General features: G+C 45.6%; 1 protein-coding gene across 1 annotated transcript; it reads left to right on the forward strand.

The window, feature by feature from the left end:
* Positions 1–2,566: 2,566 nt before the first annotated feature.
* On the forward strand, positions 2,567–19,826 carry MPL (MPL proto-oncogene, thrombopoietin receptor). Its single transcript, XM_064281830.1, has 12 exons — positions 2,567–5,608; positions 5,759–5,891; positions 6,202–6,380; positions 6,958–7,256; positions 7,673–7,835; positions 8,092–8,218; positions 13,006–13,187; positions 13,348–13,490; positions 16,212–16,371; positions 16,586–16,682; positions 18,532–18,619; positions 18,818–19,826. Exons 1-12 carry the CDS (start codon positions 5,530–5,532, stop codon positions 19,070–19,072), a joined length of 1,905 nt encoding a protein of 634 aa, XP_064137900.1. The 5' UTR covers positions 2,567–5,529; the 3' UTR covers positions 19,073–19,826.
* Positions 19,827–20,549: the final 723 nt, after the last annotated feature.

Genomic DNA, 20,549 nt, shown 5'->3' on the forward strand with positions numbered 1-20,549 from the left:
TAGAGAAATAAGAGCCCACACGTGAATAGATATATGCATACCTATGTTCATTGCAGCACTGTTTACAATAGCAAAAAGATGGAAACAACCAAGGCCCCCATCAACGGATGAATGGATAAACAAATTATGGCATAGTCTCAAAATGGAATACTATGCAATGATAAAGAACAACAGTGAATCCATGAAACATCTCATAACATGGATGATTCTGGAAGGCATTAAACTGAGTGAAATAAGTTGCAAAAGGACAAATATTGTAGGTGAGGAGTGAGCTTCTTGGCACAAGTAGACACACGAACTATGGTGGCAACTCCTGCCTGGAGGCGAGATGAGAAGGCAGAGGGGGACAGGAGCTGGATGAATAGGCGCAGGGAATACAGGGTGGAGAGGAGGAGTGTGCTGTCTCATTACAGGGAGAGCCGCTAAGAGTACATAGCAAGGTGTGTATAAGTTTTTGTATGAGAGACTGACTTGATTTGTAAACTTTCACTTAAAGGACAATAAAAACAAAAAAGGACAAATATTGTAGGAGACCACTATTATAAGAACTCAAGAAAAGGTTTAAACATAGAAGAAAACATTCTTTGATAGTTACAAGGGTCGGGGAGGAGGGAGATGGGTATTCACTAATTAGATTAATGGCCATCTAAGATTAGATTAATTAATTAGGGGCCATCTAAGATGCATCAATTGGTCTCAACCCACCTGGAGCAAAGGAAAATGAAGAACCAAAGACATGAGGAAAATATGAACCTGAGAGAAAGAAAGAGCCACATAAGCCAGAGACTCCATCAGCCTGAGACCAGAAGAACTAGATGGTACCTGGCTACCACCAATGACTGCCCTGACATGGAACACAACAGAGAATCCCTGATGGAGCAGGAGAAAAGTGGGGTGCAGAACTCAAATTCTAGTAAAAACACCAGACTTAATGGTCTGACTGAGGCTGGAGGAACCCCAGAGGTCATGGCCCTTGGACACTCTGCCAGCCCAAAACTAAAACCATTCCCAAAGCCAACTCTTCAGACAAAGATTAGACTGGACTATGAGACATAACATGATACTGCTGAGGAGTGTACTTCTTAGCTCAAGTAGACACATGAGACTATGTGGGCAGCTCCTGTCTGGAGGTGAGATGAGAAGGCAGAGGGAGACAGGAGCTGGTTGAATGGACACAGGAAATACAGGGTGGAGAGAAGGAGTGGGCTGTCACATTGTGGGGAGAGCAGCTAAAGTCGCATAACAATGTGTGTAAGTTTTTGTATGAGAAACTGACTTGAATTGTAAACTTTCACTTACAGCAGAATGAAAAAAAAGGGAGGGGGATATGGGAGTTAGTGATAGTTCTACCTGGGATTTGGTGAGTTGGAAATGCCTATGGAACAACAAGGAGCCCTGGTGGCATTATGGTTAAGCACTTGGCTGCTACCCAGAAGGTCTTTGGTTCAAACCCACCAGCTGCTCTGCAGGACTTGGTGATCTGCTCCCATAAGGATTACAGCCTAGGAAACCCTATGGAGCAGTTCTACTCTGTCCTGTAGGGTCGCTATGAGTCAGAATCGCCTCGATGGCACGCAACAACAATGTGGAACTACAGAGATGTCCAATAAGTAACTGAGGGTTTGGAGTTCAAGAGAGTAGTCAGATCTGGGAAGTTATTGGCATATAGAGAAATTAAAGCCATGAGATTTCTCAGGCATTATAAAGGGCTAAGCAAAGATACCTGTTGTTGTTGTTAGGTGCCATCAAGTTGGTTCCAACTCATAGCGACCCTATGTACAGCAGAATGAAACACTACCCAGTCCTGTGCCACCCTCACAATCCTTGCTATGCTTGAGCCCATTGTTGCAGCCACTGTGTCGATCCATCTTGCAGGGAATCTTCCTCTTTTTCACTGATCCTCTACACCTAGGGACACTTAGGGAGTAGCAACACTTAAAAAGGAACCACAGAAGGCAACCGAGAGGGAATATTCTAAGAGGTAGGAGGAAACCAAGGAGCCCTCGTGGTGCAACAGTTAAGAGCTGAGCTGCAAACCAAAAGGTTGGCTGTTCTAACCCACCCAGCAGCTCTGAGGGAGGAAGGCCTATTGATCTGCTCCCATCAATATTACAGCCTAGAAAACCCTATGGGATAGTTCTACTCTGTCACATAGGGTCACTGTTGTGGATTGGATTGAATAGTGTCCTCAAAAAATGTGTGTCAACTTGGCTAGGCCATGATTCCCAGTATTGTGTGCTGGTCCACCATTTTGTCATCTAATGTGATTTTCCCATGTGTTGTAAATCCTACCTCTATGATGTTAATAAGGCAGGATTAGAGACATACATGTTAATGAGGCAGGACACAATCTACAAGATTAGGTTGTGTCTTGAGCCAATCTCTTTCAAGATAAAAAAGAAAGAAGCAAGCAGAGATACGGGGGGCTGTCATTATCACCAAGCAAGAAGAGGCAGGAGCATGTATCCTTTGGACCTGGGGTCCCTGGGCTAAGAAGCTCCTAGACCAAGGGAAGGCTGATGACAAGGACCTTCGTCCAGAACCGACGGACAGAGAAAGGCTTCTCCTGGAACTGACGCCATGAATTCAGACTTCTGGACTACTAGACTCTGGGAGAATAAACTTCTGTTTGTTGAAGCCACCCATTTGTGGTATTTCTGTTATAGCAGCACTGGATAACTAAGACAGTCACTATGAGTCAAAATGGACTCGATTGCACCTAACAACAGGGAAACCAGTGGAATTTTATGTGGTAGAACTCGAGGAAGGAGAAGAATGCCAAACGCTGCAAAAAGGGTGGGTAAGACAAGGATTGAGATGAGAGACACGAATATTTTGTGGCTAGTTGAGAGTGAAGAAGAAAGTGGTAGGAGATAAGATTGAAGTAGGCAGATACTACATCAGGCACCACCTTGCATGCTGTTAGGAGGCATTTGGCTTTTATTCTAAGTGCAATGGAAACCTTTGGAGGGTTTTAAGCAGGGGAGTGAAAAAAAATCTGATTTGTATTTTTAAAATATCACTGTATTGTGTGGAGGATGGACAAAAAGGAGTAAGAGTAGAGACAGGGACACCAGTTAAGAAGCTCATTGCAGTATCCAAAACTTGGACTAGGATGGTGGCAGTGGAGGTGGTAAAAAGTGTTCAGATCCAGCGTACATTTTTTTAAGAAAATCTGATAGGACTTTGCTAATGAATTGAAGGTAGGGTAAGAGAGAGGAAACAAGGAGTTTTGAGGTTTTGGTTTGATCAACTGAGTAGATGGTGGTTCCACTTACAGAGGTAGACAAGACTAGAGAAAAAACGGGTTTGGGGGGACTAAAATCCAGAGTTTTATTCTGGCCATCTTAAGTATAAAATGCCCATTAGACTTGCAAGTGGAGACCCTCAGTAGGCAGTTGGCTATTGTGATGGTTAATGTTATATGTCCACTTGGCTAGGTCATGATTCTCAGTATTATGTAATTATCCTTCACTTTGTGATCTGATGTTAAGGGGATTTTCCTTGGGGGTGTGGCCTGTATCCAATATATATGAATGTTATGCCAAAGCTCTCACTCTCTTGATCCTGCACCTGACTCAGCATCATCTGACCTCTGGTTCTTGGGACATGAGCCAGCAGCCTGCTGCCTGACTTGCAGATTTGGGGATTTGCCAGCTCCAGCAACCATGTGAGCCAGCAGCCTACCACCTGACCTGCCAATTTTGGGTTCGTCAGCTCCTGCAACCACATGAGTCAGGAGAAGCTTCCTCCAGCCTGACACCTGACCCACAGATCTGGGACTTGCCAGCCTCCATAACTGTATGAGCCCCTTCCTTGAAATAAATGTCTCTCTCTCTCTATATTTATATACATATGCTTCACTGGTTTTGCTCCTCTAGACAACCCAGCCTGAGACAGCTATCTACATCTGGGGGCCAGGGGAGAAGTCACAGCTGGAGATACTAATTTTGAAGTCATCAGCATATACATAGCACCCAAAGTCATGAGAATGCATGAATATTAAAGTTGCTTTTCCCCTCTCACTTGATCTGAAAGAAGGTCGGATGGTCCTTGATGGAGGGAAGGTGAATGGAGGGAGGGTTAAAGGCACTACCGTTGGGCAGAGGAAGCTGGTCCTGGTAACCTGTGAGCTAGACAGCTCCTGGCTCAGAGACTTCTTGCAGAAAAATGGCACCAGTGAAATGAAGACTTCACAGTAGGACTCAAGGATTTCCATCTATATCCCCCCACCAAAAAAGAAAAAAATCTTTTTCTCGTTCTCTCTTAGTAAAATTAATTCAGAAGGAAGAGAGAGGTGGTATTGAGGACAGCTAAAATGCAGAGCCAGCAATGAGATTCCCAGCTGAGGACTGAGAGAATAAATGTGGGGGTTAATATGGCTCTGCACCCCCTCCAAGAATCAAAACTACGGAGAGGTGGCATAAATAGCCACCCACAGTTACGGAAAGTGGGGGTTCAGAGATCATACCCACTATTCTGTTGCTAATGTGAAGATGAGCACAAGCTGGAGAGCTTAGACCAACCTTTCCTTGGTTCTGAGCAAATAAGATAAAACCACTGAAGACCAGGGCTTCTCAAATTTTAATATGCATTTGAATCACCTAGGGATTTTGCTAAAATGCAGATTCTGATTTAGTAGGTCTGGGGCGGGGCCTAAGGTTCTGCATTTCTAACAAGCTCCCAGATAATTCTGTTACTTCTGGTCTGTGGACCACACTTTGAGTAGTGAGGCACTAGAGGCAGCTGTGAAGGCCACCCACAATGGAGGGGGCATATCCAACTCCAGGGAGAACGTGTTTACTTATGCACAAAGTCACAGAACTTATTAAAGTGGAAATGCCTATCATTTTGCCGTGGTTGTGAGGCAGACAGTCATTTCTTGGCAAATTACATCTTCCAGCAGCATAGCATAGTTGTTAAACCCTTGAGTCCTGAAGTTTGACCTCCTATACCTCACCTTTTAGTAAGTATGTGATCTTGGACAAATCTTTTAACTTCTCTGCACCTCCTTTCCTCATCTCTATAATGGGAGTAATAAGACTTCCGTGAGGATTAGCTGAGTCAATAGATATAAAGTAATTAACACAGGCAGCAAATTAAGTGCTCAGTAAATATTGCTATGCTTGTTGATATTATACCCTTCTACTGTAGTTACAGGGTCACTATGAATCGGAATTGACTCGACGGCAACAGGTTTGTTTGTTTTTTGACTATAGTTAATGTAGACACGCATAGAGGCTTATTCTCTTCCTTTTGATGCATGGTCAAAAATGTAACCTCCATCTCCCTCCCACCAAAAGGTCCATGTCCTCCCTTGCAAATTCTTCCTACCCTCCTGCTCACTCCCCCTCCCCTGTCCCCTGGCCCCAGTGTGGTCTGGATGGGCCCCACAGGGGCAGGGGCAGGGACAGGGACAGGACGTGGGGCTGTATCTGACAGGAACCTGAGGGGCTGGCCCGGGAGGGGATTGGGGCCCGGCTTCCTGAGGGGAGGATGGGCTAAGGCAGGCACACTGTGCCGGAGAAGATGCCCTCCTGGGCCCTCTTCATGGTCACCTCCTGCCTCCTCCTGGCCCCCCAAAACCTGGCCCAAGTCACCAGTCAAGGTGAGCTGTGTGGAGGGTGGAGATCACCTATGCCCAGGAAGAGGGATCTCTGGGAGGGGATGCAGAGTAGGAGACTCCCACTGGTCCCCTACTCCTGATCATGAGTATGCCTGGGAGGATCTAGAGCCCAACTCACCAGCTGTTCCCCAGATGTTGCTTTGCTGGCCTCGGACAAAGAGCTCCTGAACTGTTTCTCCCAAACATTTGAGGACCTCACCTGCTTCTGGGATGAGGAAGAGGCAGCACCCAGTGGGACATACCAGCTGCTGTATGCCTACCCAGGGTATGTACTGGGCATGCCCCATTCTCCATATATCTGTCCCTGTACTCACTTCAGCTGAGTCCCACTCCAGTATCCTCCATCTCTGTGGCCCTATCAAGTACATGCCCTAGGTAGCCACTTTATGAACAGATGTGCTTTGGTTGTGTGTGGACCCCAGCTCAAACTCCTACATAACCCCTAACAACACCTATCCCAGGCACTGAGAAGAAAAATGTCAGTAGTTGAGACAGAAGTTGGACATGAGTCCAGAACTGGGTCCTTAGGGCTGAGCATGATGGCTGTGTAGGTAGGACTTCTCCTATGCCAACAGGGAGAAGCCCCGAGCCTGTCCCCTGAGTTCTCAGAGTGTGTCCCCCTTTGGAACCCGGTACGTGTGCCAGTTTCCAGTCCAGGATGATATACGCCTCTTTTTCCCGCTGCACCTCTGGGTGAAGAATGTGTTCCTGAACCAGAATCTGACCAAGCGGGTGCTCTATGTGGATAATGTGGGTAAGGGCCTGTCATCCTGGTCTCTCTACTTGCTGCCTTCCTCCCTCCTCTCCCCCCATGTCCAGCTCCTAGAATCTGACTGGCCTATGCTCTTTAAGGACAACATGGGTGCCCCCCATTACCAGATCCCCAGAGGAACCTCAAGACCGCCTACCATCCCTCCCTGCTTTGGCATCGAGAGCTAGACTTATCCCACGAATCATTTTGCACCAGATACACCCCAGGTCCTCCCCTCATTAATATATTCATTCACTCACCCAGTCAACAGGTATAGAATACCTACTATGTGCCAGGTACTTTGCTAGGTGCCAAGGATACAGAGATGAAAAGAAATCCCTGCTCTCAAAGAGCACAAAGTCCAACAAACCATTATGCTGCAATGAGGTCACTGTTCTCATGTGGAAAGAAGAACAACATAAGGAGGCTCTCTGCCCCAACCTCCAGGAAAGTTATGACCTGTGATGTTTTTGAACCCACAGGCTGTCCCCAATCCAGCCTCCAGCATGCGCTCCAAGTCCACAGGCTGAATCAGAGTGTAGAGCTTAGAGAGTCCTGACGTGTCCTGTCTTGCCCTCAGGCCGGCCAGCTCCCCCCAGTATCATCAAGGCCATGGGCGGGAGCCAGCCAGGGGAACTTCAGATCAGCTGGGAGGCCCCAGCTCCTGAAATCAATGATTTCCTGAGACATGAGCTCCGCTATGGCCCCAAGGATCCCAGGAACTTCACTGGTCCCACAGTCATGCAGCTGCTCTCCACAGAAACCTGTTGCCCAGCTCTGCGGAGACCAAACCCAGCATCAGCTCTGGAACAGCCTCCATGTGCCTGGCCCACAATGCCCCAACAGGATGGATCAGAGCAGACCTCCGCAACTAGAGAAGTATCCTAGGCTTCTTCTGCTCCATCTCCTATCCTCTGCCCCCAATTTTGCCCAGGAAAGAAAGGCTATACTTTGGGCATTCCAGGCTGGGTTGGCTCTTGGGGAATTAGTACAGGTTCTGATTAGCCTTCAGGAGCTAGCCTTATTTAGGGGTCTCCCACATTGGGCCATTCACACTGAACAAACATGAGGGCCGTCAAGCCTTCAAATTAATGGAAACTTCCCTAAAATGCCCTGGATGCCAGGCATTTTACACCCCAAATCCACTAACCTAGCCCCCAGTCTATGTGCATACCGATCTAGTGAGGAGCTGAGATTCTCTCCACAGGGATGCTGTGGGCTTCAGACATAAGAGATGAAGGCTGTCTTGACTGAGAGACAGGCCCAGGTTCTGAGGCTGGGATTCTCTTCCCAAGGCTCCATCTATGACAATGATGGATGGAAGCTGCCTCATCTCAGGGCTCCAGCCTGGCAACTCATACTGGCTCCAACTGCGCAGCCAGCCTGATGGTGTCTCCCTCCAAGGCTCTTGGGGTTCCTGGTCCTTTCCTGTGACGGTAGACCTGCCCAAGGATGCAGGTGAGTCAACAAAGGAATGGGGAGATGGGAAGGAGATATAAAAGACCTCTAGGGAGGACTGGGCTGGATACGGAGTCTCTGGGAACCATGGTCCTTCCTGATGACCTCAAACTTGCCACTGGGCAGGATGAGCTATGTTCAGGGAGAGAAGAGAGAATAGGACCGAATGTTCCAGGTTATAGGTGGAAAAATTATCTGGATACTCTATAGAGGAGGGGCATATGTTCCCTGATGGGACTTTCTTCTTTAATCTCAGTGGAAATTGGACTCCGATGCTTCACATTGGACCTGAAGAATGTTACTTGTCAGTGGCAGCATCAGGACTATGCTAACTCCCAAGGCTTCTTCTACCACAGCAGGGCTCGATGCTGCCCCAGCAACAGGTGAGAGTTGAGCTGCTGATTGAACCTGATGTCATGGGAGACAGTCACAGTCTTGCAGAAAGAAAGAAGAGATTGTTCTTGGTTCTCTTTACCCCAAACCAAATGACTTTGGTCCTCTGTCCCCAAACCATCAGCCTCTGTGGTCTATCTATGCTCTCATCCTCCAATAGGTATTTTATCGTCTCAAGCTTTCTCCATTCCCCCCAGGAATGCCTTGGTTTAGTTCAGCCTTAATTATGTCACCTGGATCATTGCAACAGCCTACAGTCTCATTCAACTCCAACTTGTGCCAATGCTGCTGATAGAGTGATCTTTATTAAACTCAAGCTTAGCATGATTTTGTAAAACTCTAATTTTGCATGGTCTTTCCTACTCAAATATATACTGCAACTTCCTATTATCTATCAAATCCAATCAAAACTTAGCTTGATCTTCAAGAATTTCCATCAAACACCTCATTGATCCTTCACCTTCTCCATATCCAATCCATACCAAGTCCTATTGATTTTAACTATTAAATAGCTCTAGAACCTGTCAATTTTTCTCCCTCGCTGATATCACCATAGTTTAAGCCACTGTCATCTCTCATTTGGATTACTGTAAAGACTCTTTAAATCCTGAATCCTCTAAACCATTCTCCTCTCCACGTAGGAGCTGGAGTGATCTTTTAAAATTGTAAAAATGAACATAATACCCCCTGCTTAAAAAACTTCAGTAGCTTTCCTTTGATCTTAGGATAAAGAAAAAATCCTGAAAGACTCAGCTCCTACTTATGTCTTCAGCTTAACCTTATAGTGTGCTGTGCTTTACTCTTTATGCTCCAGCCATAGCCTTCTTTGGTGCCCTCATTACTACCATATTCCTTCCTGCCTCCGGTCTTCGCATGTGCTATTTACCCAGCCCTAGGGAGGACTGGGCTGGATATGGAGTCTCTGGGAACCATGTCTCTGGGTCCTATTCTCTCTTCTCTCCCTGAACATAGCTCATCCTGCCCAGTGGCAAGTTTGAGGTCATCAACTTCTACTCATCCTTCAGATCTCAGCTCAAGTATCACTTTCTCAGGGACCCCCATTAGGTCAAATTGCACTATTAAACATTCTTATTGTACCATGTACCTCTCTTCTTTGTTAAGTACTTATTATAGTTACAATTTTACATTTACTTTATGTGATTATTTGATTGACAATAAAATTCTGTCTCAGAACTCTGGTTGAGAAAGGCTCATCTGACTATCTGATCCACTAAGGCCTTCCCCCCCATAAAAAACCAAACCCATTTCCATCGAGTTGATTCCAACTCATAGTGGCCTTATATGGCAGAGCAGAGCTTCCCCATAGGGTTTCCAAGGCTATAATCTTTACGGAAGCAGACTGCCACTTCTTTCTCCTGTGGAACAGCTGGTGAGTTCTAACTGCTGACCTTTTGGTTAGCAGCCGAGCACTTAACCACCAAGCCACCAGGGCTCCTTCATTAGGGCAAAGTCAGTGTCTATTTTTATTCATCAATGTATTCCTACTTACCACAGTGCCTGGAACACAGCAGGTGCCCAGTAAAAAATTGTTGAATTAACAAATAATGAAACGAACACTATTAACAGTTTTCATGTCCTTCTATTTTTTCTATGTGTTTATATATGTTTTTTTTTTTTTTATTGGAGCCCTGGAGTCCTGATGGCATAGTGGTTAAGCGTTCAGCTGCTAGCCCAAAGGTCAGCAATTTGAATCCAACAGCCACCCCTTGGAAACCCTATGGGGCAGTTCTACTCTATCCTATAGGGTTGCTATGAGTCAGAATCGACTCAACGGTAGCGGGTTTGGTTTTGTTTTTTATACACAATATTTAAGGAGCCCTTATGGCGCAACAGTTAAGCGCTTGGGTATAAACCGAAAGGTCGAAGGTTTGAACTCATCCAGTGGCTCCAAGGAGAAAGACGTGGCAATCTGCTTCTGTAAAGATTATAGCCAAGAAAACTCTATGGGACAGTTCTACTCTGTTACGTGGGGTCACTGTGAGTCTAAATCGATTCAACAGTACCTAACAACAGCATATACAATATTTATTTTAACATAAATTGAATCATGTTATATGTATGGGTTTGTTAACATACGTTTTTACTTTAAAATGTTTGAAGATCATTACAAAAAGATGTAATTCATTCTTTTTAATAACTGCATAGATTTCCAGAGCATAGAGATGCCATGAATAAATAAAATGTGGCAAAACTGAAGTCATCCTTTCCCCTACCAAAACCTGCCCCTCCTCTTACTCTCCTCCACCCTACCATCAACTCCATTTTCCAGGCGTGAAACATGGAAATCACCCTGAACTTCTCCCATTCTTAAACCCTCCAGGTCCAGTCTGAAACAGTCTTGTCATTTCCTACCACTTCAATATCTTATGAATCCATCCATTTCCTTCTATTCCCGTTGCCACCACCTTATTTTCAGACCTCATCACTTTACACATGGAAAACCACAATAGTGTCCTAATGGCTTTCTCTGTGTGTAGTTTCCCCTCACAAATCCTTTCTATAAACTGCAACTAGAGTGATCTTCCTAAAGTCCAAAGTGAATTATGACACTTCCCTACTTAAAATCCTTAAATGTATCCATAATTACTGCAAAATTAACTTCAGGCTCCTTGGAAAGGCCACAGGCATCCCTGAAAGAGTCAGTAGTCTTACATTTATCATTAGCCACTATTCCCCACCACTTAGACTGTCCCCAAAGCACCATTCTCTCTTATCTGTGCACAATCATGTGCCTGGAATGCCTGTTTGTCCCTTCCACCTATCCTATTGCTAACCCAAGACTCAGTCTAGGCACTGCCTTGTCCAGGAAGCATGCCCTGACCCCCTTGATCTGAGTTAGATACTCCTCCTTGATGCTCCCAAACCAGCCTGTACACATCACAGTAGAATGTCATCATCTTTTTCTATCTTTCCCACCAAAGTGAGAGCTCCTTGAAGATTACTCTTCAATATGCTTGTAGGGCCTAGTACAGTGCCTGGCACATAGTAGCAATTATTGATCAGATAAATGGGTAAACACATAAATACATGAAGTGATAAATAATTTTAGTGATGAGGAACCACTTAGGGACTATAATTAGGACAGAGTCAGGATTCATATATTGAATTAACAAGTATTGAGGGTTACTCTGTGCCACTGGGGCTAGACTGACAAATAAAACAGAAAAGATCCCAGCACTGTTGGGTTTAACTTTTAGTGGGGGTGGGGGAGAGAAAAAAGAAACAAAGGAATGACATTATATGATAAAGACTAGTGGAAGGGTGACCAAACCCAAAAAACTCATTGCTGTCGAGTCCATTCCAACTCATAACAACCCTTTAGAGCAAAGTAGAACTGCCCAATAGGGTTCCCAAGGCTATAATCTTACAAAAGCAGATTACCACATCTTTCTCCCACAGAGCAGCTGATGAGTTTGAACCAATGTCCTTTCAGTTAGCAACCAAGTGCTTAACCACTGCACCACCAGGGCTCCTAGTGGGTGGGGGGAGCTGATTTAGACTGAGTTGTCAGGAAAGCCTCACCAGGGACAGGACAGTGAGCTGACACCTAAATGGCAAGAAAGAACCAACACATGAAGATCTAGGATCAGAGCAGTCCAAAGCAAAGACAAAGTGCATTTTGCATATTTGTGGCACAGAAAGAAGGCCCATGTGGATGAAGGGTGTTGACCTGGCATGAGAATTGTAGATGAGAATGGCAAGGGAAGGAGAAGCCAAATATTATAGAGCCCTACAGGCTTTGGGAGGGAGCCTTGGTGGCGCAGCGCTTAAGCGTTCATCTGCTAGCCATTAGGTCAGTAGTTCCAACCCATCAGCTGCTCCTGGGAAACCCTAGGCGGCAGTTCTACTTGGTCCTATAGGGTCGCTATGAGTCAGAATTGACTCAAGGGCAACAGATTTGGTTTTTGGTTTATAGGCTTTGGAAAGGAATTTGGATTTTTATTCTAACTGGGATGGAATTTTAGCCATCAGAGGATTTTAAGCAGAAGAGTGGCATATGATTTTACATTTTTAAAAGTTACGTTTCTCAGAAAAATTATAAAGAAGTAAGAGTACAAACAATTTATACTCTTAGGAATTTGCCTTAATCCAGGCAAGAGATAATGGTGGTTTCATTAAAAGAAATGGACAGATTCATGATATACTCTGGACATTATCAGATCAACACATTTGGAAGCAAATTCTGGTAGCAGTGCAGAGGGCAGATTGAAGGGAGTGGCAAAAACGGAAGCAAAAAAGCTAGTTAGGAGAAATCACAACAATCTGATAGAGAAATAGCATACAGGAGTGAGTGAGAGGGCTACTGTGTGAGAACAAATTAAAACCATACGGATAATTTTGCCCAAAAGATGAAGGATTTTTAATCCTTGAAACAGTCCCGTGAGGTAGGTATTATTAACCCATTTTACAAACAAGGAAACTGGGGCAGAGATAAATTAAGTAATTTGCCCAGAGTTATATACACCAATGAGCCAAGATCTGAACTCTGTAGCCCATGCTATTTTCACGTATCATGCTTGCTCTTTCCTCAAGCGGAAGAGGCTGGACACCAAAGCAGACTTCAGAAACAAAACAGTATGAAATGGAGACAGAGGGAAAGACTTCCCATCATCCAATTCATGGGGCTGATTCCCATTAATTCAAAGGATGAGTTGGATTATAATCTATGAAGGCCATAGCACCTGTGGGATAGGGGATTATCAGGATTAGCTCTGGGACATGCCTGATTCAATGACTCTGTGGGAATCGTTCTTAGGTACCCCACCTGGGAAAAGTGTGAAGAGGAGAAAACAAATCCAGGATTGCAGCCTCCCCAGTTCTCCCGCTGCCACTTCAAGTCACAAAATGGCAGTGTTATTCACATCCTTGTGGAGGTGACTACAGCCCAGGGTGCTGTTCACAGCTATCTGGGCTCCCCTTTCTGGATCCACCAGGCTGGTAAGAATTTTCTTTCCAATCCTCTCACATAGTTCTCACCCCCACCAAATTGCCCCCATGCCCAGGATTCCCAACTCTGACACTTCTGGCCCATGGCCCTGGTGGCATGATGCCTCATGCACAGAAGGGCTTAAGCCAGTCCCTGCTGATGTCCCTGTAGTGCTCATCCCCACCCCAAACTTGCACTGGAGGGAGGTTTCCAGTGGGCATCTGGAATTGGAATGGCAGCACCCTTCATCCTGGGCAGCCCAAGAGACCTGCTATCAACTCCGATATACTGGAGAAAGCCATCAGGACTGGAAGGTATGGTCAAGGGTCAAATGCCCACAGGCCTTACTACACAGAGTATTCCTGAGTTTCACCAGGTCTCTTATCAGGAGTGAAGCTGCCTATGTATCTATGTCTAGGCTTGTATATCTACATTTATCTGATTCAACTGATAACTTTGCTCTCTCTTTGGCATCTGACACTGCTGGCTACTCCCAATTAATGTTTTTCTTCTCTTTGCCCTTTCCCTTTGCCAGAGTCTCTCCTGATTCTCTTCCTGCCTCTTTGGCTGCTTTTCTCGTTCTCATTTCTTAGATCCTCCTTTCCCACCCTTCTTTAATATGTTATGCTTCCTAGAGTTCCATCCTGGGCTCTTTTATCCTCTAGATAAATAAACATGTTCTCCCTAGGTGAATGCTTCAGCTTCCTTGGTTTTAATGACTACACATGAATGATCTTAAATTTACCATTCCAATCCCCTTAGGGAAAGTAACTTACATACTACTGGCAAATTACCTAAACGTTTAAAGTCTCAGTTCCCTCACTGTGAAATGAGCATAAAGCTACCTACTTTACAGAATTATAAAACCAAAAAAAACCAAACCCAGTGCCGTCGAGTTGATTCCGACTCATAGCGACCCTATAGGACAGAGTAGAACTGCCCCATAGAGTTTCCAAGGAGCGCGTGGTAGATTCAAACTGCCTACCCTTTGGTTAGCAGCCATAGCACTTAACCACTATGCCCCCAGGGTTTCCTGAAAATTAAATATATAAATTGCTAGCATACTGGCTGACATACAGAAGGTGCTGAACACAAACTAGTTAAATATTTCTCTACCTCTATTCTCATTTGCCACATATATATCTCCAACTTCTTATCAGACAGCTCTACCTAAAAGTCCCCTAAGCATCTCAGGTTCAGTGTATCCAAAACTGAACTCGCCTTCCCCCAAAAACTTATTTTTATTGAGATATACATAAATGCACAGCTGATTAATTTGTGTATGGGTATACATCCATGTAACCACTATGCAGATCAAGATATAGATTTCCAGCACCTCAGAGACTCCCTCATGTCCCCAACTGTCATCACTCCCCAAAGTCTGACATCTGTTATCATCGATTAGTTTTAACTATAGTTAAACTTTATATAAATAGAACTATACACCATTTCTTCCCCAAACTTACTTCTCTGTTCCCTGTCACTGACAATGGTATGACCACTTACCAAGTTACCCAAGTCTGGAATTATCCTTGACTCTTCTTCCCTTTTCTTTATCCTTTCCTCTAATTACCAACACATAAGTTGAGTTTATTGTACTAACAGTCCTCAAATCCCTACTACCACTGCTTTAGCCTCATCATTCACCATCTGGCCTGCCCATTCTATGCTCTTACCACACTGAACTACTCACTGTAACCCCCAATCAAGCAATTCAAGCAAAATTAAATGCTCTCTTCTTTGTGCTCCCATGGTGCCTTGCTAATAACATTATTATTATATCACTAATTAATTGTTTCAGTTATTTACTTGGTTGGCTGTCTCCCTCATTAGACACATGAAAGACCATGTTTATCTTTTTTCCCAGTGCCTACTCCAATGTTTGGCATACTATATGCCGTTCATGTTCGCTAAATGATTAAGTTAATAAATCAAGCCTTGCTCCCTCTGCTTGGAATGTGTCTTCGCGCTGCCAGCACCTAGCACATTTCTAGCATTCTCTGCTGAATGAGAATTATTAGCAGCATGGTCTACATGGCTCTGAGAACCTGAAATTCTGGTGAGAGTATCTCTGCCAGGACCTCTGTGACTTTCTGTCAGAGCGTACCTGTACCAGGATTTCTGTCATGGGTGTACTACATGAATGTGTGCCAGGATAAGTAGTTGTCTGTGAAAATAAGGTCTGCTTGTTAGGGTGTGTATCCTGGGGTGTTTGTCAGGCTAGGCGTGTTTCTCTCAGGTTGGGAGTCCTTCGGGAAGGGCAAAGGCCCCGTTTCTGCTGGATGCACGTTTTCCGTCAGTGAGGCTCTTTGTGTTGTTTGGTGCCGTCGAGTCGATTCTACTCACAGCAACCCTATGTACAACAGAACAAAACATTGCCCGGTCCTGCACCATCCTCCCAAACGTTGCTATGTTTGAGCTCATGGTTGCAACCACCGGTGTCAATCCATCTCATCGAGGGTCTTCCTTTTTTTCACTAGCCCTCTACTTTACCAAGCATGATGTCCTTCTCCACGGACTGGTCCCTCTGATGACATGTTCAAAGTATGTGAAGCGAAGTCTCCTCATCCTTGCTTTTAAGGAGCATTCTGGCTGTATTTCTTCCAAGACAGACTTGTTCATTCCTCTGGCAGTCCATGGTATATTCAGTATACTTCACCAACACCATAATTCAAAGGCATCAATTCTTCTTCAGTCTTCCTTATTCATTTTCCAGCTTTCCCATGCATATGCGGGACTGAGAATACCATGGCTTGGGTCAGGCACACCTTAGTCCTCTAGGTGACATCTCTGCTTTTCAACACTGTAAAGAGGTCTTTTGCAGATCTGCCCAATGCAATGCGTCTTTTGATTTCTTGACTGCTGCTTCCGTGGGCGTTGACTGTGGATCCAAGTAAAACGAAATCCTTAACTTTTCTTTGTAGGGATCCCTAATACCGGGGGAATTCAAAAGGGGAAGGATTTCGTTCAATCAGATGGCCCCCACGCCCACCCACCGGCCATCTGAGCACTCAGCGCGCTTCTCCTCTGCACAGGTACTGGAAACGCCCCTCGGGGCCCAGGGAGAAACCTTGGAGCTACGCCCGCGATCTCGCTACCGGTTACAGCTGCGCGCCAGGCTCAACGGCCCCACCTACCAAGGGCCCTGGAGCGCCTGGTCCGACCCTGTGAGGGTGGAGACTGCCTCCGAGACGGGTGAGGGCGGCCGGCGAGCCGGTCTGCGGCTGCGCGAGTGGAGGGGCTCCCTCGCCGCAGCGAGGGGCGGGGCTCTGACCGGACCTGTCTGCGGTTGAGTTGACGTCCGCGGTGCCCAAGGGCGACGAGGGGCGGGGCTGGGGCAGGGTGTGACGGGCCTAGGGGTGGGGCTCAGGCCAGGGTCAGCCAAGGTCTGACCGTTTTTGCCCTACAGCCTGGATCTCCATGGTGACCGCTCTGCTCCTGGTGCTGGGCCTCAGCGCCCTCCTAAGCCTGCTCCTGCTGAGGTGGCAGTTTCCTGCCCACTACAGGTACCGCCCGGACCAGGCGGGAGATGGGGCCATGGTTCACACAGGGCCGGCGACCTTTAAACAAGTATGTCAGGATCAGTCTGTGACACTTTCTCCCAGGATAACCGCACGCGCACACCTATGGCTTCAGCCACTTCCTGCATGTCACACTGGCTCCTTACATGCCCACTGTACTGAATACCTCAAACGGCACTTCTGGCTCCTCATCTCAGTAACAGGGTCACTGTCCACCCTTTGTCCTGAACACGAAGGCACCTCCTTCCCCCCTCAGCCAATTAGCCATCAGGTCTGGTCATCCCACTTCTAAACCTTGCTCAAACAGTGGCCCCCTTTCTCAAGCCCTATAGACACTGCCTTAGCTCAGATCCTCTTCATTTCTCACCTGACTCAAGAAACAAAAGCTTTCCAGTTTAGCATACTGCCTCAATCCTCTTCTGCCTCCAATCCAGCCTCACATAGCCACTGGAACAATTTTTTTTTTTTTTTAATGTACACATGAACCTATCACTCCCCTGCTTAAATCCCTTGAACAGCTATCCAGGGCATTGTCCAGACTCTTTAAAATGACAAGGTTTTGCAAAATCTGGCCCCTGCCAGCATCTCCACTCCCTCCCACCCTGTGCATCAGCCTTGCCAAACTATTGATTTCCTCCACAAGTAAGATGGTTTTACTTCTCAGGGTCTTTGCACATAATATCCCCTCTGCCTGGAACACCCTCCCTGGATACCTAATACCTATTCATTTTAAATAACTCTTCACCAACTCTTAAACCTTTCCTGACCCTCCACATTGAACACTCTCCTTGTGGCCTCAATACAGACTTCTACCATAGTACCAGTAGCATTTTCCTTTACTTATTTCTTTAAGTCTTCCTTGTTATATCTTATTTGATCATTTTTAAGTATTTAGCATCATGCTAAAGGCCTGCCAAAAAACAGACCTTTAAGTAAATGTTATTACTGAATGACTCTTTTACGTGGGAAGACAAAGGCTGAGGAGAAATGTCGCTGGAGGTTATAAAAATGAAGGATAGATCTGTCCCACCTCAGTCCTTCAATTGTAGATCTAACAACAACAAAAAAAAAAAAAATGGGAGGAGAAGATGAGAGGGGGAGGTCCTTCTCCTTAGTTAACCAATCAGATAAGCCTCTCCTCCTAACCCTGGAAAGATATAAGTAAGGTCACAAAAGAGGCCTGAAAAGTTCACCTAAAGTCCCTTCGTGTAGGAATATGAAACTAAAGAATTGGAAGTTCCCCCAATACACCTTAACCCATGCTCTTCCCAGATAGACCACCCTCCCCAGTAATTTAATAACAAGTCCCACTGGTTCCCTTGATTCATTCATCCTACTTGTTGCGTGAGCACCTATTATGGGCTAGACACTGTTCTACACCCTATAAATGCAGCAATGAACAAATCTTTGCCCTGTGGAGCTTAAGTTCTAGTAGGGAGAAATGTATGTAACAATAAACATACAATAAGTCAACTGCTATAAAGAAAAATAAACCAGGGCAAAGAGATAGTTATGGGAAAGGGAAGTGGTACCATTTTAGACAGAGTAATCAGGGAAGGCCTCCCTGTCAGGTGAGGGAACAAAGTACGAAAGCCCTGAAGCAAGAATGTTTGAAGAAGCCCCACACCACCCTTTTATGACTCTCCGCTGCACTGTCTCCCGTTCCCCACCAGGGGTTTTCTTTTCACCTAGTGCTTCTTTATTTTAGTGCCTTGATTGTGCTTTTACCTCTCTAAGCCTTACCTGCCTACTTAACTGCCTCCACCTCCTCAGTGCCCTCCTCATCCCTCCCAACTCACTCCCATGACTCAGTCCTCTCTTCCTTCTCCCCAAGGAGCCTGAGGCATGCCCTGTGGCCCTCACTTCCAGACCTGCACCGGGTCCTAGGCCAGTACCTTAGGGAGACTGCAGTCCTGAGTCCAGTGAGTGCACTCTCCTTCCCACCCCTATCATCAGCCCTGCCTTGCCCCCGTGACAGCTGTTCCAGGACCCGTGCCCACTAGGTACCATCCCCAGGACCTTTCCCTAACCAAACCCTCCTTCCTATACAATCCACAATCCAGCCCCCTCTCCCATAGGACCCACTCTAATACAGACCCCTTTCCTCCCATCTCTCCCAGCCCAAGGCCGAAGTCTCAGATGCCTATGAAGAAGTGGAACCCAGCCTCCTTGAAATTCTACCTAAGTCTTTGGAGAGGACTCCCTTGCCCCTGTGTTCCTCCCAGGCCCAGATGGACTACCGAGGGCTGCAGCCTTCTTGTCTGGGGATCACTCCCCTTTCTGTGTCCCCAGCCATGGCTGAATCGGGGTCTTGCTGTACTACCCACATTGCCAACCATTCCTACTTACCACTAAGCTGTTGGCAGCAGCCCTGAGGGTAGCCTCACCCCCAGTACTCTGGAAAGACCCAAACCCTCCAGTCCCCTCTGTGAACCTCCCCACTCCATCCCTAAACACAAACATCTCAGACCTGACCTCCATCCCTCTCTATCTACACTCATAGTTGTGCTTCATAACACTGATCATACTGCACTGCTGCTGACATAAATCCAGAACCCTCTCTCTGCAAGCAAAGTTCATTTAACTAAGCTCTTCTAACTGTTACCTCCTTTCGCCATTTTTTAATGCCAAACTCCTTGAAAAGAAGGAGCTTCTTCCCACTTACTCTTCAGACCACTTCAATTAGTTCCCCTACCACCACTTTGCTAATGAAACTGCTGAGGTAGTTTCACCTCACGCCTAATTTCAAGATCCAATAGGATCTTGTTAATCCTCAGTTTACTTGATCTCTGTGTCATTTGCCATAGTTGACTATTCATTTCTCCTTTAAATTCTCTCCTACCTTGGCTTCCGTAACACTGGCTCTCCAGGCTCCCCTCCTGCCTCTCTCAGTGTACTAGTGGTTAGAAGGATAAGCTCTGGAGTCAGAGCTGGATTTAATTCCTACCTTTCCCACTTGCTAGCTGTGTGAAGGTGGGCAAATATCTTAATGTCTTTGAGCCTGAATTTTCTCATCTTTAAAAAAGGAATAATAACAGTACTTTTTCTACAGTAGTGATAAAGGTTAAATGAAATGATCTAGATAAAGCACTTAATACAGTGCCTAGGACCTATAATGCTTAATGTATCTGTCACGGAAACTGGTGGTGTAGTGGTTAAGAGCTACAGCTGCTAAGCAAAATGTCAGCAGTTCGGATCCACCAGGTGCTCCTTGGAAACTCTATGGGGCAGTTCTACTCTGTCCTATAGGGTTGCTATAAGTTGGAATCGACTCCGCGGCAATGTTTTTTTTTTTTGTCTTTGTTATCTAGTGCTGCTGTAACAGAAGTACTGCAAGTGAATGGCTCTAACAAACATTTATTCTCTCACAGTTTAGGAGACTGGAAGTCCGAATTCAGAGTGCCAGCTCTAGGGGAAGGCTTTCTGTTTCTGTCATCTCTGGAAGAAAGTCCTTGCCATTTTGCTTCCTGGATCCTTGGAGATCTCTGTGTGTCTTGGCATCTATCTTACCCCATCTCTGCTTCTTAGCTTGCTTGTTCAATCTCTTTTATATCTCAAAAGAGATTGACTCAAAATACACCCTACGCTAATTCTGTCTCATTACATAACAAAAACAGCCCGTTCCAAAATGGGATCATAACCATGGGCATAGGTTTGGATTTATAACACTATTTTAGGGGGCCAAAATTCAATCCATAACAATATCTAAACTACTGTTGTAATTTTTCCTTCCTAATCTCTTATCCTGGCATCTTTTCCCACTCTTTAATTATTGTAGTCCCTCAAGATTCTATTCTAACACATTCTCCAATCCCATCTATTCCCAGGCCCTTAATATATGCTGACCATTCC

This window comes from Loxodonta africana, chromosome 3, assembly GCF_030014295.1.
Source record: "Loxodonta africana isolate mLoxAfr1 chromosome 3, mLoxAfr1.hap2, whole genome shotgun sequence".
Taxonomy (NCBI): domain Eukaryota; kingdom Metazoa; phylum Chordata; class Mammalia; order Proboscidea; family Elephantidae; genus Loxodonta; species Loxodonta africana.